Source organism: Rhinatrema bivittatum, chromosome 6 (genome assembly GCF_901001135.1).
Source record: "Rhinatrema bivittatum chromosome 6, aRhiBiv1.1, whole genome shotgun sequence".
In the NCBI taxonomy this organism is placed as follows: domain Eukaryota; kingdom Metazoa; phylum Chordata; class Amphibia; order Gymnophiona; family Rhinatrematidae; genus Rhinatrema; species Rhinatrema bivittatum.
In genome coordinates, this window is record NC_042620.1 from 249557620 (window position 1) to 249580437 (window position 22818).

General features: G+C 43.1%; 1 protein-coding gene across 4 annotated transcripts in view; it reads left to right on the forward strand.

Moving 5' to 3' along the window:
• The first annotated feature begins 5534 nt into the window (after window positions 1-5534).
• KREMEN2 (kringle containing transmembrane protein 2) overlaps window positions 5535-22818 on the forward strand; it is a 61943-nt gene continuing 44659 nt past the window's right edge. For all 4 annotated transcript variants that reach the window (XM_029606767.1, XM_029606770.1, XM_029606769.1 and 1 more), the window contains exons 1-2: window positions 5535-6251; window positions 20029-20200. In XM_029606767.1, the coding sequence (XP_029462627.1) occupies window positions 6176-6251; window positions 20029-20200 (248 nt within the window). In that variant the 5' untranslated portion in view covers window positions 5535-6175. The remainder of the gene's footprint in view (window positions 6252-20028; window positions 20201-22818) is intronic.

A 22818-nucleotide genomic window follows, 5' to 3' on the forward strand; every position in this document is an offset into this window, starting at 1 on the left:
GAAGGATCTATGCCAGACATACTGAAAGGAGCAATAATCAAACCAATATTAAAGAAAAAAAAACATGGACCCCCCTAACACTAACTAACTACAGACCAGTATCCAATCTACCATTAATTGCAAAATTAATAGAAAAAACAGTGCAAAAACAACCATCAGAGCATCTAGAAAACAACAACATCCTATATCCATCACAATATGGCTTTCGGAAACATTACAGCCCCGAAACACTATTACTAGCACTGACAGGCAATATTCTAAGAGGATTTGACAGTGGAAAACATTACATTCTGGTATTACTAGATCTATCATCAGCCTTTGACACAGTAAATCACGAAATACTAATCAAAAGACTAGAAGAAATTGGACTACATAACACATAACAACGTGATATGGTTTAAATTGTACCCGAGTAACAGATTTTTCCAAGTACAAATGAATAACACCCTATCTAAAAAAATAACCCTAAAAACAGGAGTTCCATAAGGATCAGCACTATCAGCGACACTCTTCAACAATTACCTACTCCCACTATGCCATCTTATCGCAGGGCTAGGAATCATACACTACGTTTACGCCGATGACATTCAATTTATCCTACCTATTGAGGACACTATTGAAAAAAACCTTAAACTTAGCCAATAGGTACATTGACATAATCAAACAATTACTTAACCAAATGGAACTAGTAATAAACATTGAGAAAACTGAATACCTACACTTAGAAAGAAAGAATATAAACATAATTCAAATACCAATAATACTCAAAAGCGATCAAAAAATCGAATTAGCCGAAAAAGTGCACAACTTCGGCGTGATAATAGACACAGAACTAAACCTCAAACACATATCTCTAAAAGTTAAAGAAATTAATGCCAAATTAATGGTACTTAGGAAACTAAAACCACTGCTGGCACTATCAAACTTTCGCACAGTATTTCAAGCACTAATATTTGCGAGCACTGATTACTGCAACGCACTGTTGCTAGGATTGCCTTATACATCAATAAGGCCACTGCAAATATTACAGAACTCTGTGGTGAGAGTTCTCACAGGCAAAACGAAAAGGGATCACATTACAGATACACTAGCGGAACTACATTGGCTACCAATCGAACAAAGAGTTCAATTCAAAGCACTGTGCACCATACACAAACTGATCCATGACGAAAAAGTAGAATGGCTGAAAACAGCACTACGAGTACATGTACCGCATAGAAATTTAAGATCAGCAAACAAAGCACTCTTAACTATTCCATCAGTAAAAATGGCAAGACTGACCCAGGTCAGGGAGCAAGCTCTATCACTGGCCGGTCCCATTTTATGGAACACTATGCCTTTAGAACTAAGACTACAGAGAAATCTCAAACTGTTTAAAATAAATCTGAAAACCTGGCTTTTCAAAAAAGCCTTTTACAAAGAGAACGGTGAAAATAAGTAAGGTACAACTGGCATTAAGCGCCCAACACATAATCTCCAGATACCTACCTGGAAATTATTTTTATCACACTGATAATCGTAAAAAACAACTGAAAAGTTTAGAATGAATCACATGTGCCTCACCCATGAGACATGTATCAATAGGTAATATATATCATCAACTAGTCTTTAACATTTCTATGTTACCGAATACTACTGGCACCTTTTTTGTAAAGTACTAACTATTCTCTACTATGTGTGCCTTTTTGTAAACAGTTATGAAGGTAAATAACTTAATGAAGGTATAGAAAAAATTTTAAATAAATGTATATGTGAGAGACAAAGGGCATGTGTGAGAGCATGTGTGCATGTGAGAGAGGAGCATGTGTAAATATATTTAAATGTGTGTGTAAGACTGTGTGAGAGCGAAAGTATGTGTGTGTGAGAGATGTGTGAATCTAAGGAGTAAGCTTCTGTTTCCTATATGTTCCAGGAAGAGAGAGAGCATGTGTGTGTATGAGCAAACAAGTGTGAGTATGTCAGAGAAAGAGAAGAAAGTTTGTGCATCCCCTTCCCCCCTTAATCCATGACAATCTCAGGGTGACTGGAAATCAAAAGCTCCCAGGTATGGAGAGCAAGGGATTTTTTTAATTTTTATTTTCATGATTGGGTGTTATTTGTTGTCTCTGTTTTGAAATATTGGTGCTTGTGAAATTTGTAAAAATGTTGATGAGTTTTTAATTGTTGAATATTTTTTTGCCAGTTGTTTGTTGTGTTCTGCGGCCGTGGCGCCCCACGACCGCGGCCCCCTACCTGATTCGCGGCGTTCCTTTGCTGCGGGAGCCCCGGGGGAGGGCTCCGATTTGGGCTGTCACGCCCGCACGGCCTCCAGTGCTGCTTGCTGCAGGGGAAGCCACCCTGCTCCCCCCTCATGGTGTCCAGCGGCGTCTCCCCTCCGCAGGGGAAATCCAAGATGGCCGCTGCCATCCTTAGGCATGAGGCCTTGCCTCCTCCACAGATTTAAAGGGACCCAATCCCTTTAAATGGCCTCACCTGTTCTCTATCAGCCAGAGCAGGGGAAGTATTTAAGGCAGCTTCCTCTGCTCATCCAGTGACTTGGCAACGTCCTCCAGCACTGTCTAGTCTGCTTGCTTCAGTGAGTTCCTTGAGTTTGGATTGCTGTTCCTCTTAGTCTTGGTGTTCCCGGTTCCTGACTTCAGATTGGCTTACGGTGATTCTCTGGTGTACGACTTCGGATTGGCAAGCGGTGATTCTCTGGTGCACGACTTCGGACTGGTGAGAGACGACCCTCCGGCACTCGACCTAGGACTCCTTCAATACTATCGTCTCCAAGGGCCCACCCTAGGTCCCAGCGGCTCGGGTTCCTACGGGCTCCTCCCGGGGGGACCGCAGGCTTCCAGGGTGAAGCTCCAGTCAGCCCTTGCACTGACTCCTGACCTCTCAAAGGTCCACCTAAGTCCCAGCAGTCTGGGTCCCTACGGGCTCCTCCTGGGGGGACCACAGACTTCCAGGGGTGAAAACTCAGCTCCTCTTCCCGTCCCTTCATCAGTCTCCGCCTCCGGCTCCAGTGCCAAGGGTCAGCTCGTCCAGTCTTCTGCTCTGCCTCGCCTCCCGACAAGAAAACCTACGGATCCTCTGAAAGGTATACCATCCTCCCATTGGCCAAGGGTTCACAAACCTGAGTACTACACTGTTTTGAAATGTTTATTCTCTCTGACTATGGTTTTATTATTATGATGTTTTATATTTCTTGGTTTTATTTTTTATATTTTATGTGGAATGGTGTTTGTTTTTCCATTGTTGCACTGTAAACAGAGTCTGGCTTGTAGTTTCGAGCTTGTTTCTCTTTATATTTTATGATCTCTTTAGGCTGTGTCTGTATTCTGCATATGTGACCAAGACAAGGTATTTTGCTAACATGTAATTTCTGTGTAGAGATGTATAGCAGCTTGGCTTGTTTTATTTTCCTGATAGAAGGTATAGTGGTGTTGTAGGGTCTAGTGTAATATTTGTTGTGTTGCCTTTTCATAGGTAGAGTTGGTACTATTTGAGTGCTGGCTATTAGTGCTATATTGTTATGGAAGGTTTACTATATTGTAATTGTAATTCACTTTTTTCAGAGGATTCATATGTTGTCAACATAGAATTAAAGACAGGACCATTTTTAAATCTCTAAAGTACTGTAGCCCAAAGACTGAATGTAAATGGCTGTGTTGCTTCTGGGACTCTCAGCCAGCTGTGCGTGCACCTTGAGAAGAGATGTGTAGGTGATTGATGCACTCATAATATTTCCAAAACATTGAGAAAAATGTTCAATGCACCCTTAATACACAATAAATGCATGCATCAATGCAGATTATGCCCTGTGATTACTATGGTGTTTTAAATAGATTCATGAGTGCATCATTTATCATTGATAGCGCTGATGACTTTAATCCATTGGTAGATTTTTCATTGCCTCTGTGGAGATGCTAGAATAGAAGGAACAGAGGGAAAACAGAGAGAGAGGGCAGGTTCAGGGGCAATGGTGGCGTATTTATGCAAATGTATGCAATTTAGGGCTGGGTGTTTTTCCTCTCCCCAGTCCTCAAGTGTCCAGTCCTGTGGACATAATGGCAGCCCTGGGGGGAGGGATGGGGGGAGGAAAGGACCTATCGGCCCCTGCCTTTGATCTTTTAAGTACTTGGCAACTCCTCTGATGTTCAAGCAAGTTATTTTACTTATGAAAACAGTTCAAAGCCTTGTTAAAAGAAAAGCTAATTTCCTAGGTAAAACTACTTTCAGAATTATCCTCTTAACAGGCTGATATAATACAGTGCACTCAGCTGCACTCACTGTTTAACCCGCGGTTGGACGCACATTTTGGACGCTCGTCCACAACCCCTTATACCCTAAGGGGTTTAGCTCATCCAACCTGGGGAATTCCCAGAAACTAATAGCACTCATCACATGCAAATGCATGTTGATGAGACTATTATCTATTCACCCCAGATTTTTAAAAAAATGTGCGCCCCGATATGCACATTTTAATGCTCAGAAATTAACACCAGCCCAAAAAAAGTGTACAGAAAAGCAGAAAATATCGTGGTGATATTAAGTCGGTGGAATCAAAAAGTAAAAAAAAAAAAAAAAAATGCGCCGTGGTCAGGTTAGGAAAAGGGCCGGTCAATGAGTGTCCCTTCTCCTATCCCGGCGGCTGTGCACAGCTTAGGAAAATGGACCCTTGTAAAATTGAGCGTCCGTTTTCCTAACCTGCTGACAGCCATCCCTCCTGGGCTTCCGCTGCCAAGGAGGCGCTAGGGCCCGGCTATTGTCCCTAGCGCCTCCTTTTTAGCAGGACCCCTCATTTAAATATTGTATCGTGCGCCCAGGAGAGGCGGCTGGGCACGCGTTAGGAAAGCAGGCGCTCAACGCCGAGTGCCCGTTTTTCCGCGCACTTTTACTGTATTGTCTGGTTTGTGCATGAAAGGTGTCCATTTTCAAAGGGGTCGTTTAGCTGGTCAAACCTGACATTTTAAAATCCCCCCCCCCCCCTACATTTTTCTTGGGTAAATTGGTGCCCTGACAAATTTTTACTCAGGCAAAAAGAGGCGGTGCTGGGGGACTCCCAATGGCCATGTTTTACTTTGTATGGGCAGCACCTGATGCTCAGCCCTGGCCAGACAAAGTTACCCAAACAACTGTGGTCAGCTAAGGAGCAGGCTCAAAGTCACCTGGCCAACTTTGTAAAAAAAAAGTAACTTTTTAGAAGACCAAAATATTCGACCTGGCTGCATCTGGTTAACATTAACCAGACAGAGTTGCCTGAGTAGCATGGCCTCTTGGAAGGAGAGAAAAAGCCTTCCTGCAGACTCTTTCTGCCTTACTTTGGCAGCCCGTGCAGATTGTCAGGCCAAATTCACTTTCCTGAATCCAAGAGAAACGGAGATGGAGCAAGGGAAAGCAGTAAACTGGACAGACACCGGGGGGGGGGGGGGGGGGGGCAGACAGAGGTTTGGAAGGGGGGAGGAGTGGGGAAACCCGATCTGCCAGGCTCCTCCCTCTCCAGACTATAAGCAGACGAGCCAGCAGGCTGCGTGTGAGTTCACACCCACTCCTTCCCCCGAAGCAGCAAGAGAGAGAGAGACAGGGAGAGGACGTGGGACGCTCATTATTCGTGTTCCCGTTGACTCATTTGAAATGTTCTTTCATCCTCAGAGGAGCAGATTCTCCTCATTTCTTAACTGACTTATTGAAACTTCCATTACACCCAAACCTTGCTACGATTTATACATCTCCCTTTGTGTGCGATATTTTTTTCTCAGTGAGATTTTTTTTATCTTTCATTCCTCTAATTCCCTTTTCTTTCTGGTGTGTCCTGGGAAACTGCGTGGGTCTGGGAAGAGGGGGCGTGGAGCCTGCTTCCTTGTAGTTCCTGTGCTGGTGGCGATGGACACCTGACCCAGCCGTGAGGGAGAAAATGATTGCGTTTCTCACAGAATTGCAGGAGGAATTTGGGAGAAAGTGACAAATAACTTGTTTTTTTTTTTTGGAATTGGAGGAGATGCGGAGGGGAGTGGGTGGCGGACTGAGGAGGTCCTGGTCTCTGTGAGGCTCATTCCAAACACAGCCCAGGTGGGGATGAATTCTTTGCTTTTGGGGGGAGGAAGAGCCCATAGCAAGGCGCTTGGAAGACGGAAGGAGGAGAGAGGCAGAGGAGAGAGGACCAGAAGAAGAGGAACCGGCAGTCACTGAAATGTTTGTGTTGTGCTCCTTCCTCCTGCTGCTAGTAGACAACTTCCTAACAACCTACTCTACCCTTCAGCGACAAGGTGAGCGACTCTCTGGTTGTTTGGGTCAAGTCTCTGTCTAGCTCTGATGCTGACCCTGTCCATCTCTTTCTTCTGGGTTCTCTTCCTGGCCTTTTTAGAACTTGGGGGAGGATGTGAGAGCTCACAGTGCAGGTGTGGGTGGGTGTGGGGACCGTCATAAACAGTCAGCTCACTAACTAAAACATGCAGCCTCTCTTTCTCTCTTACTCTACTCTCTCTCTGCTTCCGGCTGTCAAGTCATTGTATCTTTCTGTTCCCCCCTTCTAATCTCTGGCTCTGCCATTTCTCTCTGTTTGGGACCCTCGGACCAGTCACTTTCTCTGTCTCGGTGAAAAAGCTCTGCATTTTTGTGTCCAATCCTGGGAGTCATCCAGCCCTAGCTGTAAATGCCCTGTATTCCTGTGTCATTCTTCCCTCTGTTACTCCATTTAAAATTGGCAATGAGATAAGCTTAGGTGTGGTGTATTTATGTATCCTGAGCTGAGTCTTAGCCTTCGGCCTCAGGCACGCCCTGCGATGTGTGATTTCTAGCACTGGTACCGTATACCCGATGAAGTTTTAGCTCTTTTCAGTTGTACTTGTGTGTGTACTTGGAGGAAGAGGTATGCAGACATGTGAGGTGTTTGGGAAAGTAACTATACTCCATAGCCCTTCAGAGTACTAGTAACAGGCTCAACAGTAAACAGTAAACTGAACACCCTGGTAGGGGCCCTAAGGTGACTGACTGGGTTAGAAACTGGTTGAGTGCCAGACAAAAAAAAAAAAAGAGTAGTGGTAAATGGCATTCATTGTGAGGAGAGGGGACATTACTAGCAGTGTGCCATAGTGATCAATCCTTGGACTGGCTCTTTTCAACATTTTCGTGAGCAGCATTGCGGGAGGATTGTCAGGAAAGGTTTGATTTTTTTTTTTTTGCTGATGGTACCAAACTCTGCAACGAGAAGTTATAGAAAACATGGAGAGATCTAGCAAAGTTCAATGAATGGTCTAGGTTTTGACACAGCTAAGATTTAATGCTAAAAAATGCAGTTATGCATTTGGGCTGCAAACCCAAGGGAGAGATACAGTGTGGGGGTAAAATTCTTTTTAGCAGAAAGGAAGAGGGAGGTGATCATATCTGATGATCTTAAGATAGCCAAAGAGGTGGATATGGTGACAGACAGCAAAAGCTTGAAAGATGCTTGCCTGCACAGGAAGCGAGATGATCAGCAGAAACTTATAGGTGATGTTGCTGCTGTATAAGTCCCTGCGGAGACCTCATTTGGAATACTGTGTGTGGTGTACCATTCTGGAGACTGCATCTTTAGAAGGATGTAAACCAGTTGGAGTTGGCCCAGAGGATAGTTACTAAAATGATCAGTAGTCTTCATTCTAAAGCAGATGGGGACAGATGTGGAGAAACCCTTGAAATAATTTTTGGGTCTCAGGGAACACCTGCATAAAAATTATTATATCTACAGCACATGATATGTTAGCATGAACAGTAAGTTGTAGATGTAACAATTGTTAATGCTCTTTTGAGTAGAGAATGATTTTTTTTACGTGGATCTGTTTATTTTGGCCACTTGTTAGCCTGCTCTTTTTGTCTATTTCCCCCTCCATATATTTTAAAAACTTTTGATCTCTTTTATAGGCCTATATATACATAAAACGTGTATTTTATTTAAACTAAAAATAAAGAATGAAATGTACTGCTTTAACGTGAAACCTGTGCTTATTTGTCGCTGCACAAATACTTAATTCTGGTTGACCTTGAGATAAGCACATGGATTTAGTCTTCAACTGGCAATTTCTGCCCTTACTCTTGATGCTAGTTAAACAAGAAAAAGCTTGCTCACACATGTAAGAAGCTGAAAACTGCAGCAAAACATTAATTGCTTTCCTTCAATGGCAGGACGGCACTCGAAGTTCAAAATTTCTTTTTGATTTTTTCAATCATGATCTCTAGTGGAACCCCTAGCAATGCCTGGAGGAACCCTGGTTGAGAAAGGCTGCCTTAGAGGAAAGGCGGCTTAGGGGAGATATGATAGAGACATTTAAAGGTTTTCATCTACAAGAGGCGGGTCTCTTTCAAAGGAAAGGAGGCTCTAGAATGAGAGGTCATGGGCTGAAGGTGAAAGGGGGTAGACTCAGGAGTAACCTAAGGAAATATTTCTTTACAGAAAGGTAGTAGATGCATGGAACAGCCTCCCGAGGACAGCACCTAAATTCAAGAAAGCATGGAATAAATACAGAAGATCTCTGAGGGAATGGTACAGATTACAAAGCTGAGCAGTTGGTTTGGATGGGCAGATTAGATAGGCCATTTGGTCTTTTTCTGCCATCATGTTTCTATGAAACAGACGTGCACTGGATTCTCAGCTGAAGGAAGAGGAGGGCAGGGAAATAATAAGGGTACAATGACAGAGAAGGAGAGATGGGACACTGAGAGACAGAAAAAAAGAAAGAGAAAGAAAGCCATAAATAAGGGGAGGTGAGAATGAGAAACAGAGACAGAAAAAGAGAGAGAGAAACAAAGAAGGAAAGAGATGGAGGGAAAGAGTAATATTAAGAAGTGGGCAGGCAAGAGAAAGAAAAAAATATGAGGGAATAAGAGCCTGAAAGAGAGAAGAACCTGAAGCAACGAGGAGCTCAATATTCAAGTCATCCTAGTTATCCATCTACAGTAACTCGAAGTTATCGATTTAAATGATTAGTTTTGAATATTGCCTCAAAGAGATAAGGTGAAAGTGCTGATAGCCTAGTACAGTGTTATTGCAGTGTTGTTTCACTATCAATTCACTGCTGCTCTGATGCAGTATATTTTTGCAGTGTTTCAGTACTGAAGCAACGGCATTTTGTGATATAGTGATATTTCAGTGTCATGCGATTTTTCTTCAATGTTGATGCAATGTTAGCTCTAAAGCAATATTACTTCAGTGGTTATACAATGTTATTTGAGGGCTAATGTAGTATTTCATAGAGCCAGGTGCATTAAGCATATTTCTCATAAAAATACAATAGGAAAAACCCTTTGGTGCATCAGACCCATAGTTACTTATGGGCCGATACAGAAAAAAGTGCAGGAGTGCCGGCAAGCACCCGCTCTCCTGATGCCCGCACAGGCCACTCTCCTGTGCGCAATTTAGTATGGGCCCGCATGCAAATGAGGACCAGTGGTAAAAAAAAAAAAAAAGCGCTAGGGACATTAGCGCGTCCCTAGCGCCTCATTTTTGACAGGAGCGGCGGCTGTCAGCGGGTTTGACAGCTCAATTTTGCTGGCGGTTTTCGAGCCTGGACAGCTACAGGTTCCAAAAACGGACGCTGGCATAATTGAGCATCCGTCTTCCAACCCGCGGGCTCTGGCTGATTTAATTTTTTTTTTTAATTTGATTTTTTTTTTTTATTTTGGGGCCTGCGACTTAATATAGCTATGATATTAAGTCGGAGGGTGTACAGAAAAGCAGTTTTTTCTGCTTTTCTGTACACTTTCCCGGTGCCGGCAGAAATTAATGCCAGCCTTTGGGCAGGCGTTAATTTCTGAAAGTAAAATGTGCGGCTTGGCTGCACATTTTACTTTCTGTAGCACGGGGGAATAACTAATAGGGCCATCAACATACATTTGCATGCTGCGGGCTCTATTAGTTTCGGGGGGGGGGGGGGGGGGTTGGACGCGCATTTTCGATGCACTATTACCCCTTACTGTATAAGGGGTAAAGCTAGCATGTCGAAAACGCATGTCCCAACGCAGGCTAACAGTGGGCTGTACCGTATCGGCCCATTAGTCTGAAAGAAGACTAGAGGCCCACCTTCTGATTGCAATCCGAGGGGGGAGGAACGTGTGCATCTGTAACCAATTCTGCAGTAATTAAACTCAGATCCAGTTTCGAATCATTTCCCTGGCATGTAGCTTTATTATCGTACCCAGTAATATCATTTTCCTCTAAAAGGTGGGACAAGGAAGTAGCTTCTGTACCTGAATGTAACTTGCCTTAAGCTATCAGTGTAAAGGTGTGAGCTAAATCTAAGTCAGTCTTGCTCAGACCTGTCCTGAAGGCTCACCTAGCCAGTCGGGTTTTCAAGATTGCAACAATGAATATGAATGAGATAGAGTTGCATGCACCCTATCTCCTAGGACAGGTTTGGGAACAACCTTTCTAAGTAAATAAACAAAACAAAACTTTGCCTAATCTAATTTTCAATTGATTTAATGTTGCAGCTAAAACCACTTTTATTGATAAAATGTAACATAATTTTACCAACTCTTTAAATTAAAAAAAAAAAAAAATCCCTTCCTTTGAAGGTTGTGGAGCCCATTACCCCTCAGAGCAGTTTCCCAACCGCACACCTAATCAGTCTGGTTTTCAGGATAGCTACACATACATGTGATATAGATTTACATTCACTACATTTCTAATGTCACAAATCTCTGTCATGCATACTCATTCTAGCTATCTTGAAAACCAAACTGGTTAAGTGTGCCTCCAGGACAGGGTTGGGAAATACTTTACAGGATATCCCATTATTTTGTTTGTAGCTGCTTTGGTAACTAGGTTGCTTGCAAAATTGCTATAGGGTACAATGATATATTTTTTTAAGTAATTAAATCTCCTTTTTTTCCCCCTAATATAAATAGCCCTAGTTTGGACAATATATCAGCATAAATAGGTTTCTGTGTCACCTTATGAGCCTTGTGGTCTTTTCTTGTAACATTTTTGATGTTTGGATATCCTTTTTGATGATGAGTGCCCAAAACTGAACTGTTTTCCAAATGTGCTTTGACAAGCACATGATACAGTAGTAGGATGATATCCTCAATCCTGGCTTCTATTCCCCTTACTTAACGCATGCAAAAGGGGGGTATCATTAAGCACAAGCATAGGTGGCCAGTGCCCCAATTCTCACTCAGCAGAGAACAGGTGCGCTTCTCCCTGCTGCTTCCCCTCCCCCTCCTGTCTACACACCTGCTACTTGTTGCCATGGGAACAGGAAAGAGAGGTACCGGAAAAAACACAACAAAACTGGGAAGAGCTATTCTGCTCCAGCCCCTCCTCTCCTTCCCAGTCATACTGCCTGTTGCCAAGGGGACAGGACAGGGCGGGACCAGAACAGAAAGGAGAGTGGCCGTTTTCTTCTCTGCTGTGCCTACCCCAGCCCCTTCCCTCCTGTTCCCATGGCAACAGGTATCGAGACAGCAGAGATGGAGCTGGAGCACACACAGGCAGCTCTTTTTGTCCTCTGGACTTGGGACTGAGCTGCCAATAGGGGGAGAGGGAGCCACTCAGCACATCAATCAAATGACCGACTCCTGTGAATAATTTGTGAGGAGGAAAAAGAGGAGAAAGTTGAAAGGGACAGTGAGGTGAGGAGGGGGTTGATTGCTTGGAGCAGGCGATGTACGAGGGAGAAAATATTGGCAGGCTTGGATTTATGCACAAGCCTATTAGACAGAGCCGGTCTTTGGGGGTGGGCAAGCTGGATACCCTGCTGTGAGGGAGGAGAGGTTCGGTGATAGTGGGGGTATGGCCCAAAGAGAGGCCCAGCAGCATTGGGGCCGCAGTGGACCCCATCCCACTGCAACTGGAATTGAGGCTCAGTGGTGAGGGGGGCTGCAATGGACCCCTATCCCTCCATGGCTCAAAGAGAAGAGGAGGCCCTGATAGTGTGTGAGTGTGAAAGAGCCTGTGTGCATATGTGTGTATGAGAGAGGGAGTGTGTGGGAGAATGAACGTGTAAGTGTATGTGTGTATGAGAGCCTGTGTGTGACACTCAGGCCTTCATTCTCTCTCACAAATACACTTACACACTTGGTGAGGGGTGGTGTTATCAACCATTTTCACCCAGGGCACCATTTTCTCTAAAGCCGGCCCTGCTACTAGGCCTATGCCTATGCCTAAGGTGGCAAAAAGTTGGAGTGTGGGAAATTTCCCGTACACCACTGCTCTGCAATCCTGTCCTGAACCTTGGAAGTTGCCCCTCCCACTGCCTCCTCTCCCTGGACCTCAGCTCCAGTGGAGGTCCTCAAACTGCAATGAGCATAGGGACTAACCCTGTGCTCAAAGGCCCTGCTCTCTCTAGGCTTTTATGCAGGGGCAGGGCCTGTGAATGTGGGCTCAGTTACAATCAGCCATTGTGCACTAGGTATGGTTTTTCTTTGCTCTGTCCCAGCCTCATCCACTCCCTCCTGTTTTGTGGACTAGAAGGGAGGGGCTGGAGCAGGAAGTAGAAGGCGTTCACTGCTGAATAAGAATCAGCACAGCTGGGAGGCAGCAAAACTTCAACTGGCTTGCTGCCCCCCAGATTTCTGCTGCCCTAGGCAGAGGCCTAGTGTGGCTATTGGCAAATCCAGGCCTGCTCATAATATCTAAAAAGGTTGTATATGAGCTACTGAGACCACAGTTTCCTTCAGATGTGAATAATTTCTCTGATGTGACATCTGAAGAAAATATGTATTTAGTTACAAAAGCTCTTGTACAAAATTTTTAGATAATTCTTGTGCTTCATCTAATAATAGATTTCAAACTGCCAAAACTCCCATGACTGGAATGCAATTTTCAGTATTATGTTATGGGAAGGGCTAATTTTAGCCCCCCTGCATAGTTAGCAGGCCCATGGGTCTGCAAGCACAGTTTCCCTTTGAAAATGCCTTGGTGGCTGATGCCGCAGTGATTTCTCTACCCCATGTACTTTGCAGGTGCTAGGCATGCAACATAAACAAGCAGAGATTTCAAAATGAAATCCCTGTGCATGCTTCATTCTAACCCATGGTACCACCCCTTCATCCCATATGGAAGGGGAGGGCATGCAATTTCCAAAGAGATATTTTCCACAGGCAAACATCCATTTACTTAGAGAAGCTCAAGAATTTGTTGCCAGAGGATGTGGTTAGGGCAGTTAGTGTAGCTGGGTTCAAAAAAGGTTTGGTTAAGTTCTTGGAGGAGAAGTCCATTAATGGCTATTAATCAAGTTTACTTAGGGAATAGCCACTGCTATTAATTGCATCAGTAGCATGGGATCTTCTTAGTGCTTGGGTAATTGCCAGGTTCTTGTGGCCTGGTTTGGCCTCTGTTGGAAACAGGATGCTGGGCTTGATGGACCCTTGGTCTGACCCAGTATGGCAATTTCTTATGTTCTTATGAAATTTCTGAAAATTGTCCCCTGTATGTTCTATATACAATTTATTTTTTTGTTCAGTGGAGAGAGATGGTGCAGGTTAAATAATTCTGTGTAATCAAGAAGTGCCTCACCATGTGGAACATAGCTGGTAAGAGCCCCTTGATATGAAGCTGGAAGCACCTCATTAAACATATAAAAGTTAACCAGTATGATATATCCCTTCACTCTTCCATTGTGTTTGATTTGTGGTTGGTGACATTAAGGGGGTAATTTTATAACAGCCTGCATAAGAAAGTTAGTTACACCAATTTTCAGCAAACTTATGCACATATCAGGCTGATACTGTAAGAATCGTGGGAGAGCGGGCGCTCCATGTTGAGTGCCCGCTCTCCCGACACATGCCCAGCCACCTCTCCTGGGCACACGATTCTTTATTTAAATGAGGGGGTCTGGCTAATAAGGAGGCGCTAGGGACAATAGCGCGTCCCTAGTGCCTCCTTATTAGCATAGAGGTGGCTGTCAGTGGGCGCCAACAACCGACATTCAATTTTACGTGTATCGGTTTCCGAACCCGCTGACAGCCATGGGTTAGGAAAACGGACGCCAGTAAAATTGAGTGGCCATTTTTCGAACCTGCTAACTGGCAGGCAGATTTTTTTTAAATTTTTGGCTCCTCTGATTTAATATTGCTAAGATATTAAGTCGGAGGTTGTACAGAAAAGCAGTATTTTCTGCTTTTCTGTACACTTTTCCGGATTGCTCAGAAATTAACGCCTGCTCTTGAGCGTTAATCAGTATCCCGGGGACTAACTAATAACTTCATCAACATGCATTTTCATGTGATGAGTGCCATTAGTTTTCGGTAAATCCCTTACAATATGAGGGGTAAGACACACTCGTCGAAAATGCATGGCCAATCACATGCTAAACGGTGCGCTCAGCTTGTATGTTTGCTTTGAAAGTTATCCCAAGAAGTTGCCTGCACACAATTACACCTGCTAAAATGTACACCGAAAATGTACTCTTGAAAATCCAAAAGTGTGCATGTAAGTCCAAACTCCTCCCCAACTCCATCCTGAGGATTACCTTCGCTTTGCCCAAGTCAGCTTGCATGCATGCTTGCAAGACATATGCGCATGAGATTACCTACATATTGGGCTGGCAGTTATATAAAGCCATTTCCATGGATAAAGCACTGTTTTACCCTTTGAAAATTACCCTCTTTAAAGCCAACAGGATCTCAGTTACACCCACATCCAGTACTTGTACAGGGTTTGTGTGTGCCGGGTGGGATGTGGCTTATGACTTTGTCAGTTATCTTATTTATTTAGGTTTTTTTATATACCGGTATTCATGAACAAGTCACATCATGCTGGTTTACATACAAACAAGGGGTGCAAAGAACAGTAGAACTAAACAGGTGCAAAGGGGAAGCAGTTACAAAAAACCAGAGGTGGAGTATCTTAGAGAGGGTGGGCACTCTGGGCCCAAGGCGAAATCTTTTAAGTACCTACAAATTCAATGTGGCATGTGCCCTGCACTGGTTGCTGTTATTTGACTGCACACTTTTCCCAGCTTGTTAAAAAATTAATATCCTTAAGAGTTTGCCACTTCAGTTCTGATACAGTGTTATTTCAGCACAGAATCAGAGCAGTGTCCCCGGCCGATGAAGGGTTTCTTTTCTGGTTGGTGCAGTATTATTTCAGGGCTGATGCACCTTCTGCTACAGACATACCCTCTATTTTAAGAAGTTTCTTTCCTGAATCCCATGCTGCTTTCCTGATTTCCATGTTGCATTCCTACTTGCAGAGGGTAATTTTCAAAACTCTGTGTTGATAAGCAGGACGCATTTACCCATATAAAAAAAGGGCCTTTGGAAACCCCTCACTTCCCTTTCAAGGAAGTGCACTGTGAATAACGTGCATACTTTTACCTGCAGGAAAAATGGATGAAGTTAGGTCACGGGGGAAAGTACTTTCATGCAGGTACTTTGCAGGGCTCTAGGCAGAACTGAATATTTGGGGGGAGGCCCAACGTAAACACAGGTGAACACTGTGACCTTGCCCACAATCCCGTTCCCCATCCTATGTGAGTCCGGATAAATTTCTGACAGCACTCTTATCGCCTGCTCTCCCCTGCCTCCCTGGCCTGTCTCTGCTGTTTCTGCCTCTCCCTCTGTGCTTAAGGCCACCTATTTTATACAAGTGTTAATCTCTCAGGGGGGCTGAAGAGCAATTATGTAAACAGGCTTCACCAGCATTTCCTGAGCTTTAAGGGGCTGAGAGGAGAGAGGTACAAATTACATGGGTACAAAGTACCCACTTTCATCTATCAGCCTGAATTTTCAAAGGAAAACTCTATGGGGGGGGGGAAGGGGGATTGCCCTTTAAAAATTAGCTTGCAGGTGCGCAGGTACATTTTACATTTGTATCAGTGTTAATGCCTGCATGGGGTTCTAATTATGATCAGCAAAAATGGCTCCTTGCTCCCATTCATAATAGCAAGAATGGCTACAGAGAAGGAGCTTTACAAATCTAGTATATAAACAGCTAATGGCTCTTAAGTGAATGAAATACAATCTATATAAATAACAGTGAGAAGATCTTAATGATCTTGGTTGTTTTAGTGGACAGCTGAATCATTTTGTATTTCTGCTGGCACTTGTTTTAGGGGACTATTTTCACACTGCCCCCATTGCTGCAAAGTTCATGGGTACTTTTCATCCTCGAGCTTTGCACCAATTTTCAACTTTTACTTTGTAAATTGACAAAGGAAAAGGTATTCAGAAATTTGCATCTGTGTTTTGCATTTACTTTTTCTGTACCAGGCAGCCTATCTGCGTTACAGCATTTACACGCATAAGTGGATGTGCAGAAATTTATGCTAGTAATTTATAAGCCATGGACTGGAAGTTGCAGTCTATAAAATAGTGCATATTTCTGCTCCAAAAGTGTTCACACATGTTTCAGTACATGCAAATACTTCCAATGCAAGAAAATTCATACTTTCTCAACCTGTTTTATAAACCTACACGTGTATATTTTAGGTGCGAAACAAAATATAACATATGCATGCTAACCCCAATTTATACATGGAGGCAGGTATTTTATAAAGAATGCGTGCACGTTGTTTTGAATGTGCATGTGCTTGAATTCACCAGTTTGCACATACCTCCACCAGTTTACCCAGTCTGTCTCCAGTTCACCCCACCTTCAGCCCAAAAACTGCAGACAAGTCTAATTCCTCTTGCACGAGTCAATTAGCAAGTGTAAAAGTGTGCAAATAGGTTCGGTAATGTGTACGTATCATCTCTTACAAAATAGTGAGTACCGCGCATACTTCTGAACCCCACCCTGCACCTTTTTTCTACTGATTAAATGTACATGAGAAATGGAAAATATGCACGTACTCTCGATGTTTATAAAATAGAGCATAGGCAAGTACATGTTATTTAAGGATATATGTTATTTTGACACACGAAACCCTTTTGAAAAATTTACTCCATAGTTATGAGAACTCAAAACTATGCAATTAGCTTTCTTCCCCATCCTACCCCTGATCTGGGAATGCATCCACAATGATGCAGGTAAAAGTACATGCCTTATGAAACTAAGCATGTACTTTTATCCGCATACAGCAATTTTCAGAATTCTCTTTGAAAATTGCCCCCTCCAATAGCTATGGGAGTGGGGTTTTCTGCTGGATTATGAGGCATCCATAATTTAGGTCTGTTGTATAGGATATGACAATTTAACAGTTCTTCTGCAGGGAGATCTTCCATCTCCCACATTAAGGAAAAGAAGGATATGGTGTTTGTCAGCATTTCTCCTTGAGGGTGATCACTGGAATTCCTGTGGCCCTGGCTTTTTTTTTTTACTATTCTCCTGCCTACTCTGAAGTTGGTAACCATTTTGATGAATCTGTTTGATGCTGCAGGCAGGGGAGGGAGCAGTAATTATAACTGCTGTGTGCCTTCTGCCTTGTAATTGCCTGACTGATCCTCCAACAGACTTTCCTTCTCTTGATACACCTGCAGGGTCCAGGAGCTTCCCAGGCATGGATTTAACCCTTACCTTATGGAACGAGCTAAGACCAAGGCGAGAAACTGATCTATAAAAGAGAATATGAAAATAAATTGTTATAAAAAAAAAGTCACTGCATTTGTAACCTCTTCATACTATGAGGCCAGTATATTAAAGTGCATTAACATATTATAATTAGCTTGCCTTAACAGTCCATACTAATGTCATGCAAAGAAGTTTTATATTAATTTACTAGCATTAGTAGCACATGTCCTCTATTTACAGCCTCTTTGTTTGATCTTTCGATCTAGAGGTATAGAGACTACCATTTGTTTGTAGACAATGGCCAATTTTAAGGATGTAGGGCCTGGAGAGCTGAAAGTTTAACTCAGTCTTATGATTTAATAAGCATAAGCTTAAGCTAAATGTGGGGACATCAGAGGTTAAGAACATAAGAAAATGCCATACTGGGTCAGACCAAGGGTCCATCAAGCCCAGCATCCTGTTTCCAACAGTGGCCAATCCAGGCCATAAGAACCTGGCAAGTACCCAAAAACTAAGTCTATTCCATGTTACCATTGCTAATGGCAGTGGCTATTCTCTAAGTGAACTTAATAGCAGGTAATGGACTTCTCCTTTAAGAACTTATCCAATCCTTTTTTAAACACAGCTATACTAACCTCACTAACCACATCCTCTGACAACAAATTCCAGAGTTTAATTGTGCATTGAGTAAAAAAGAACTTTCTCCAATTAGAGAGTCAGTAGACCCCCAGGTGGTTATAAACAACATCTCTTTGCCTGTCCACTTGATGGTATGTGATTTGGAATAATGTTAGATTCAGAATTGGGTATGAGCCCCCAGGTCACAGTGATGCTAGAATCAGCTTATGGGGTCTTGAGGATGGCTCGGCAATTAAGATCATTGCTGTGTAAGGCTAATTTAGTTTGTGTAGTCCAGGCTGTGTCGTTAACTAGATTGCATTACTGTAACTCAGTCCTTGTAGGACTTTGAATCAGTTATAGCTGATCCAAAATGCAGCCGCACAAATCATAGGGGCCTAAAGGCAAGAGATTATATTTGAAGTTGTCATAAAATACCAAGGCAAAATCTGAGATCACCTGAGGAGTTTAATGATTCCTGTGCCATCAGAAGTACTTTTGCTTAAGACTGCTCAGCGGGCCTTTTCCATTGTGGCTCCTAAGTTGTGGAACTCTTCCAGAGTATATCTGTTTCCAAAAAGATTTTGTCTTTTAGAAAAAAATGTTAATACTTACAAAATAACTAGGTCTTATCCTGAAGTGTGAAAGGTAGAAGAGGGTTAGGTGCTTGTAAATTTATCAGGAAGAAATCTGAGTTATTTTAGGCATTGATCAACAAAAGATCAATTTGTTAAGATAATGTTCTGTTTTGTACTTTGTTTTTAATGAATTGCTTCATGTTGGACTGAGGTGATATATAAATCTAATAAATATTCTTTTATGCCCCCCCCCCCCCTGTCCTTTTCTGGCTCTCTCATGCTTCCAGAGAGATTAAGAGGAGTGGGGTTTGGGGATAGAGAGAGACAGAGGAGAAGATTGGAAGGGGAAAGGTTTGAAAGACCAAGAGAGCGAGAGAGAACACATACCATCCCCACCTCCATCACCATTAAATGTGTGTGTTTCACTCTCTTTCAAGCCTCTCCCCCTCATCATCACCTCTTGCTCTCCGTCACCCTCCCTCCTGCTTCACCACCACTGAATCTCTCTCACACACACCCTCCATCACCTCTGCCCCTCATTTACCCCCTTCCTCATCACCACCTCTGGCTCTTTTACATATGCGTGCACACACACACACACGCACACACACGTACCCTCACCTCTGTTTCACAACCTTTGGCTCTTGCCCCCTTCTAGTCCTTTTCACAGGTTTCTCATACCCCCTCCCCAGGTCTTATGCCCCCTGCATTTCCCTGCCACAATCTTTCACTATGTGTCTCTAGTTCTCTCTTATGTACCCTGTATTCTGGCTTTCTCTCTCACCCCCACTATTCCCCCTCCTTCAGCTCTGGACTTGATTACTCCTGCTGCAAAACATGTTGCACCTTGGAGAGGAAGACTTGCCAGACAAGCAAAATTTGCATTGCTGAGTTTAGGGAGATGGGGAAAGATGGCATTCACCCCTCAGCACTCTACCTCCTCCTTACCTCTCAAGCATTCAATGTCCTTCTCATTTCCCCAGCATTTAACTCCCTTTAGGATCACCTCTTCAAAAAGTGACCAATAAAATCAGAGCATATGCCCCTGGTTGCAACCACAGAAGCACTGTTATAAATCACAAGGAGATCAAACAGCATGAGATGCCACTTCCCATACTTGATAATGATCTATAAAGAACTTATATGAACAAATCAACCTCTTTTATTATAAGAGATCACTTGCAGCAAAACTGTACTAAAAAAAAAAAGAGTGCATTTGGGAAAGAGGGGTTGTCATTACACAAGTGAACAATCTGGGTGAATCTATCCATTTCATGTTTTAAGGATAATGCCATTATCTAGTCTGCTCTGTCATACGAGCCGACAGTGCAGATAAAGCTGTGCAACTATTTTCAGGATACAGGAACATGCAGCATAAAATGACCTGAACTACTCTTCCTATTCTCTGTGTTTCTGCAGTTCTTTCAGAGTGCTTCAAAGTGAACGGGGCCGACTACAGAGGCAGCCAAAACCACACTTCTGTGAGGAATGGGCGTCCATGCCTGTACTGGGACCAAACTCACCAACACACCTACAACACAGAAAAGTACCCTAATGGGGAACTTGGACTGGGGAACCACAACTACTGCCGGTAAGGAGGATAAATCCCTAAAATATATGTATAGCAGGTCTATAGCAAGCCAAATATTCCAAGGTGGCACCACATACTGCTAGCACTGGGCATAAAAATAGCTACAATGCACCTACAACTTATGTGCAAGATGCCTACAAAGTTGGTGGTCATATACTAAGCTATGATAGATATTTGTCACACAAAACACAGCATTTATCTAGCAAAATCTGCTGTTTATTTCGCAATAAAGGTCCAACCCACAATATTAGTGCAATATTTTAAATCTCACATTTAAAAAAAAATATATATATATATAAATGCAAGTGTTTAAATGAGCTGCTATGCACGCATACGGTTTACAAATGCATACAAAGCAGCTCATAAATATGCAAATAAAATAATGCAGCTTGCTGCAAACTGTTATTTCTCAGAACATTAGCTATGTATCTGGAATTGTAGCTAACGTCCCTGGATTATCAGGATGCTAACCCACATTCTGATGCTCCGGGGCTTCTAATTAAAGAGCTACATTGGCCCAAAGTTAAAAAAAAAAAAAAAAAAAAAGAAGCCAAAGTTGCATGGGGTCAGCACCTCTCACTCTCTCTACCCTGCCCCCTTAATCATCAAGCTCCTCCCTGTCCATCACCCCCCCCCCCCCATCAGTATCAGGATTACCCTCCCTGAACATCATCCACCAAAGCCCCCCCTCATCAGTCCTCTTCCATTGAAGCCCCCCAGCCTTCACCCCCCTCCCCCAATAGCCCTAGAGCCCCATCTCACACCCCCCCCCCCCTTCCCCCACTGACACTAATCCCTCCCAAGGTACCTTTATGATCCCTGGTATCTGCCACCATTTTTCAATATGGCACCACCTGGCCTTTGCCCCTTAACGTGATGAGGGCAAAGACCTTGTTTATGGGCAACCTGGGTTCTAGGGGACACTCCAGACCCCACTAGACTAGGGATCAAAAAGTTATCCCAGGAAGGGTAGGAGGTCAGGTGGATTCTGATACTGATGCGGGAGTTTAATGGTTAAGGAGGTGGGGTGGGGACAAGAGAGGGGCTGTCACCATGCAAATTTAGCACCTTTTTTTTTTTTTTTTTTTTTAACTTTCAGCCCTGCAGTCCATCTCTAGAGGTGATGGAGGTGAGTGGGGGGGTCTCACACACATAGGAGGAAAAAAATCTTGATAAATTTAAGGCCTTTGTCTTATATTTTGTGCCTGCCTCTGGGCAGGCACAAGTTGTGCACACCAGCAGCTTGCCAGCATGCGATCCTCCGACACAGCAGCAAATGGCCTCTATGTCAGAGGCTTCTGGCCGTGCCCCTGGACTGCCCCACCCCTTTTTGCAAGCCCCGGGACTTACACATGTCCCTGGTCTTTACACACATTGCCAGGCCTTTTGAAAATAGGCCCGGCGTGGGTAACCTTTTTAAAATCTGGCCCAATGGTTCTAAGGTGAGAACAAATGATGGTGATGGGGCAGCCCTGAATTGGATAATCTATCTTTAATACATCCAGTTTGATCCCAAGATACCAATTCTTGGATTACCTTTAGTCTAGAGGCGAGAAATCGCTGCTAAAATTTTAATTTCTTCAACAGGGATATGTGATATGATGACTCTGGATATCTTGAGTCTTTGCCTGCTTTGGGGAGTGGAATTACCATCTCCAAGTTCTGACTTGCTTCAAACATTCCCTTTCTACGTGCTGCATGAAACAGACTTAAGTGGCATCAAAATGCTCTCTGCCAAGATTTTATAAAATTCAGGGCCTAAGCCATCTGGGCCAGGTGTTTTAGATAATTTAAGTTGGAAAACAATTCTATGTATTTCATTATACTGAAGTGGGGCATCAAAACTTCCTAGATGTATCTTTTAGTTGGGGGAAGAATCAAATCCTCAAAGAAGAGTTGCCTTTCTGGTCAAATGAGGCGCAAGCTGTGTATAATTTTTTTAATAAAACTTTTCAAATGCCTGCAATATGGAGGGGGCATTTGTGTGAGTTTGGGATTCATGTATAATCTGTGAAGCTAAACCTTTAGGTTTCATATTATATTTAACCAATCGTGCTATGAATTCTCACTTTTTCCCCCACTGATTTAAATTTGTATGCATCAAATTTTGTTGCATCTTACTAGCCAACAGAGTATTCAGCTCTCCTCTAGCTGCCATTAATTTTTTTTTAGAGGTTTGGGACAAGAGGTTTAGAATCTTGCTGCTCCTTTCCTTCTTTCTACTAGCTTGGTATGCTATAATGTGTCTCCACATCACAGCTTTTGCTACATTCCAATATATTAATCAGGTCAATTTCTGGTGTGAAATTAAACTTTGCTTCAGTGTTTACTGAAGAGGATATTGGAGAGAGACCCATCTGGAGAAGGTTTTCATGGGTGATGATTCAGAACTGAACCAAATCACAGTGAACCTAGAAGATGTGGTAGGCCTGATTGACATACTGAAGAGTAGTAAATCACCTGGACTGGATGGTATACACCCCAAGGTTCTGAAAGAACTAAAAAATGAAATTTCAGACCTATTAGTAAAAATTTGTAATTTATCATTAAAATTATCCAATAAACCTGAAGATTGGAAGATGCCAATATAACTCCTGATATTTAAAAAGGGATCCAGG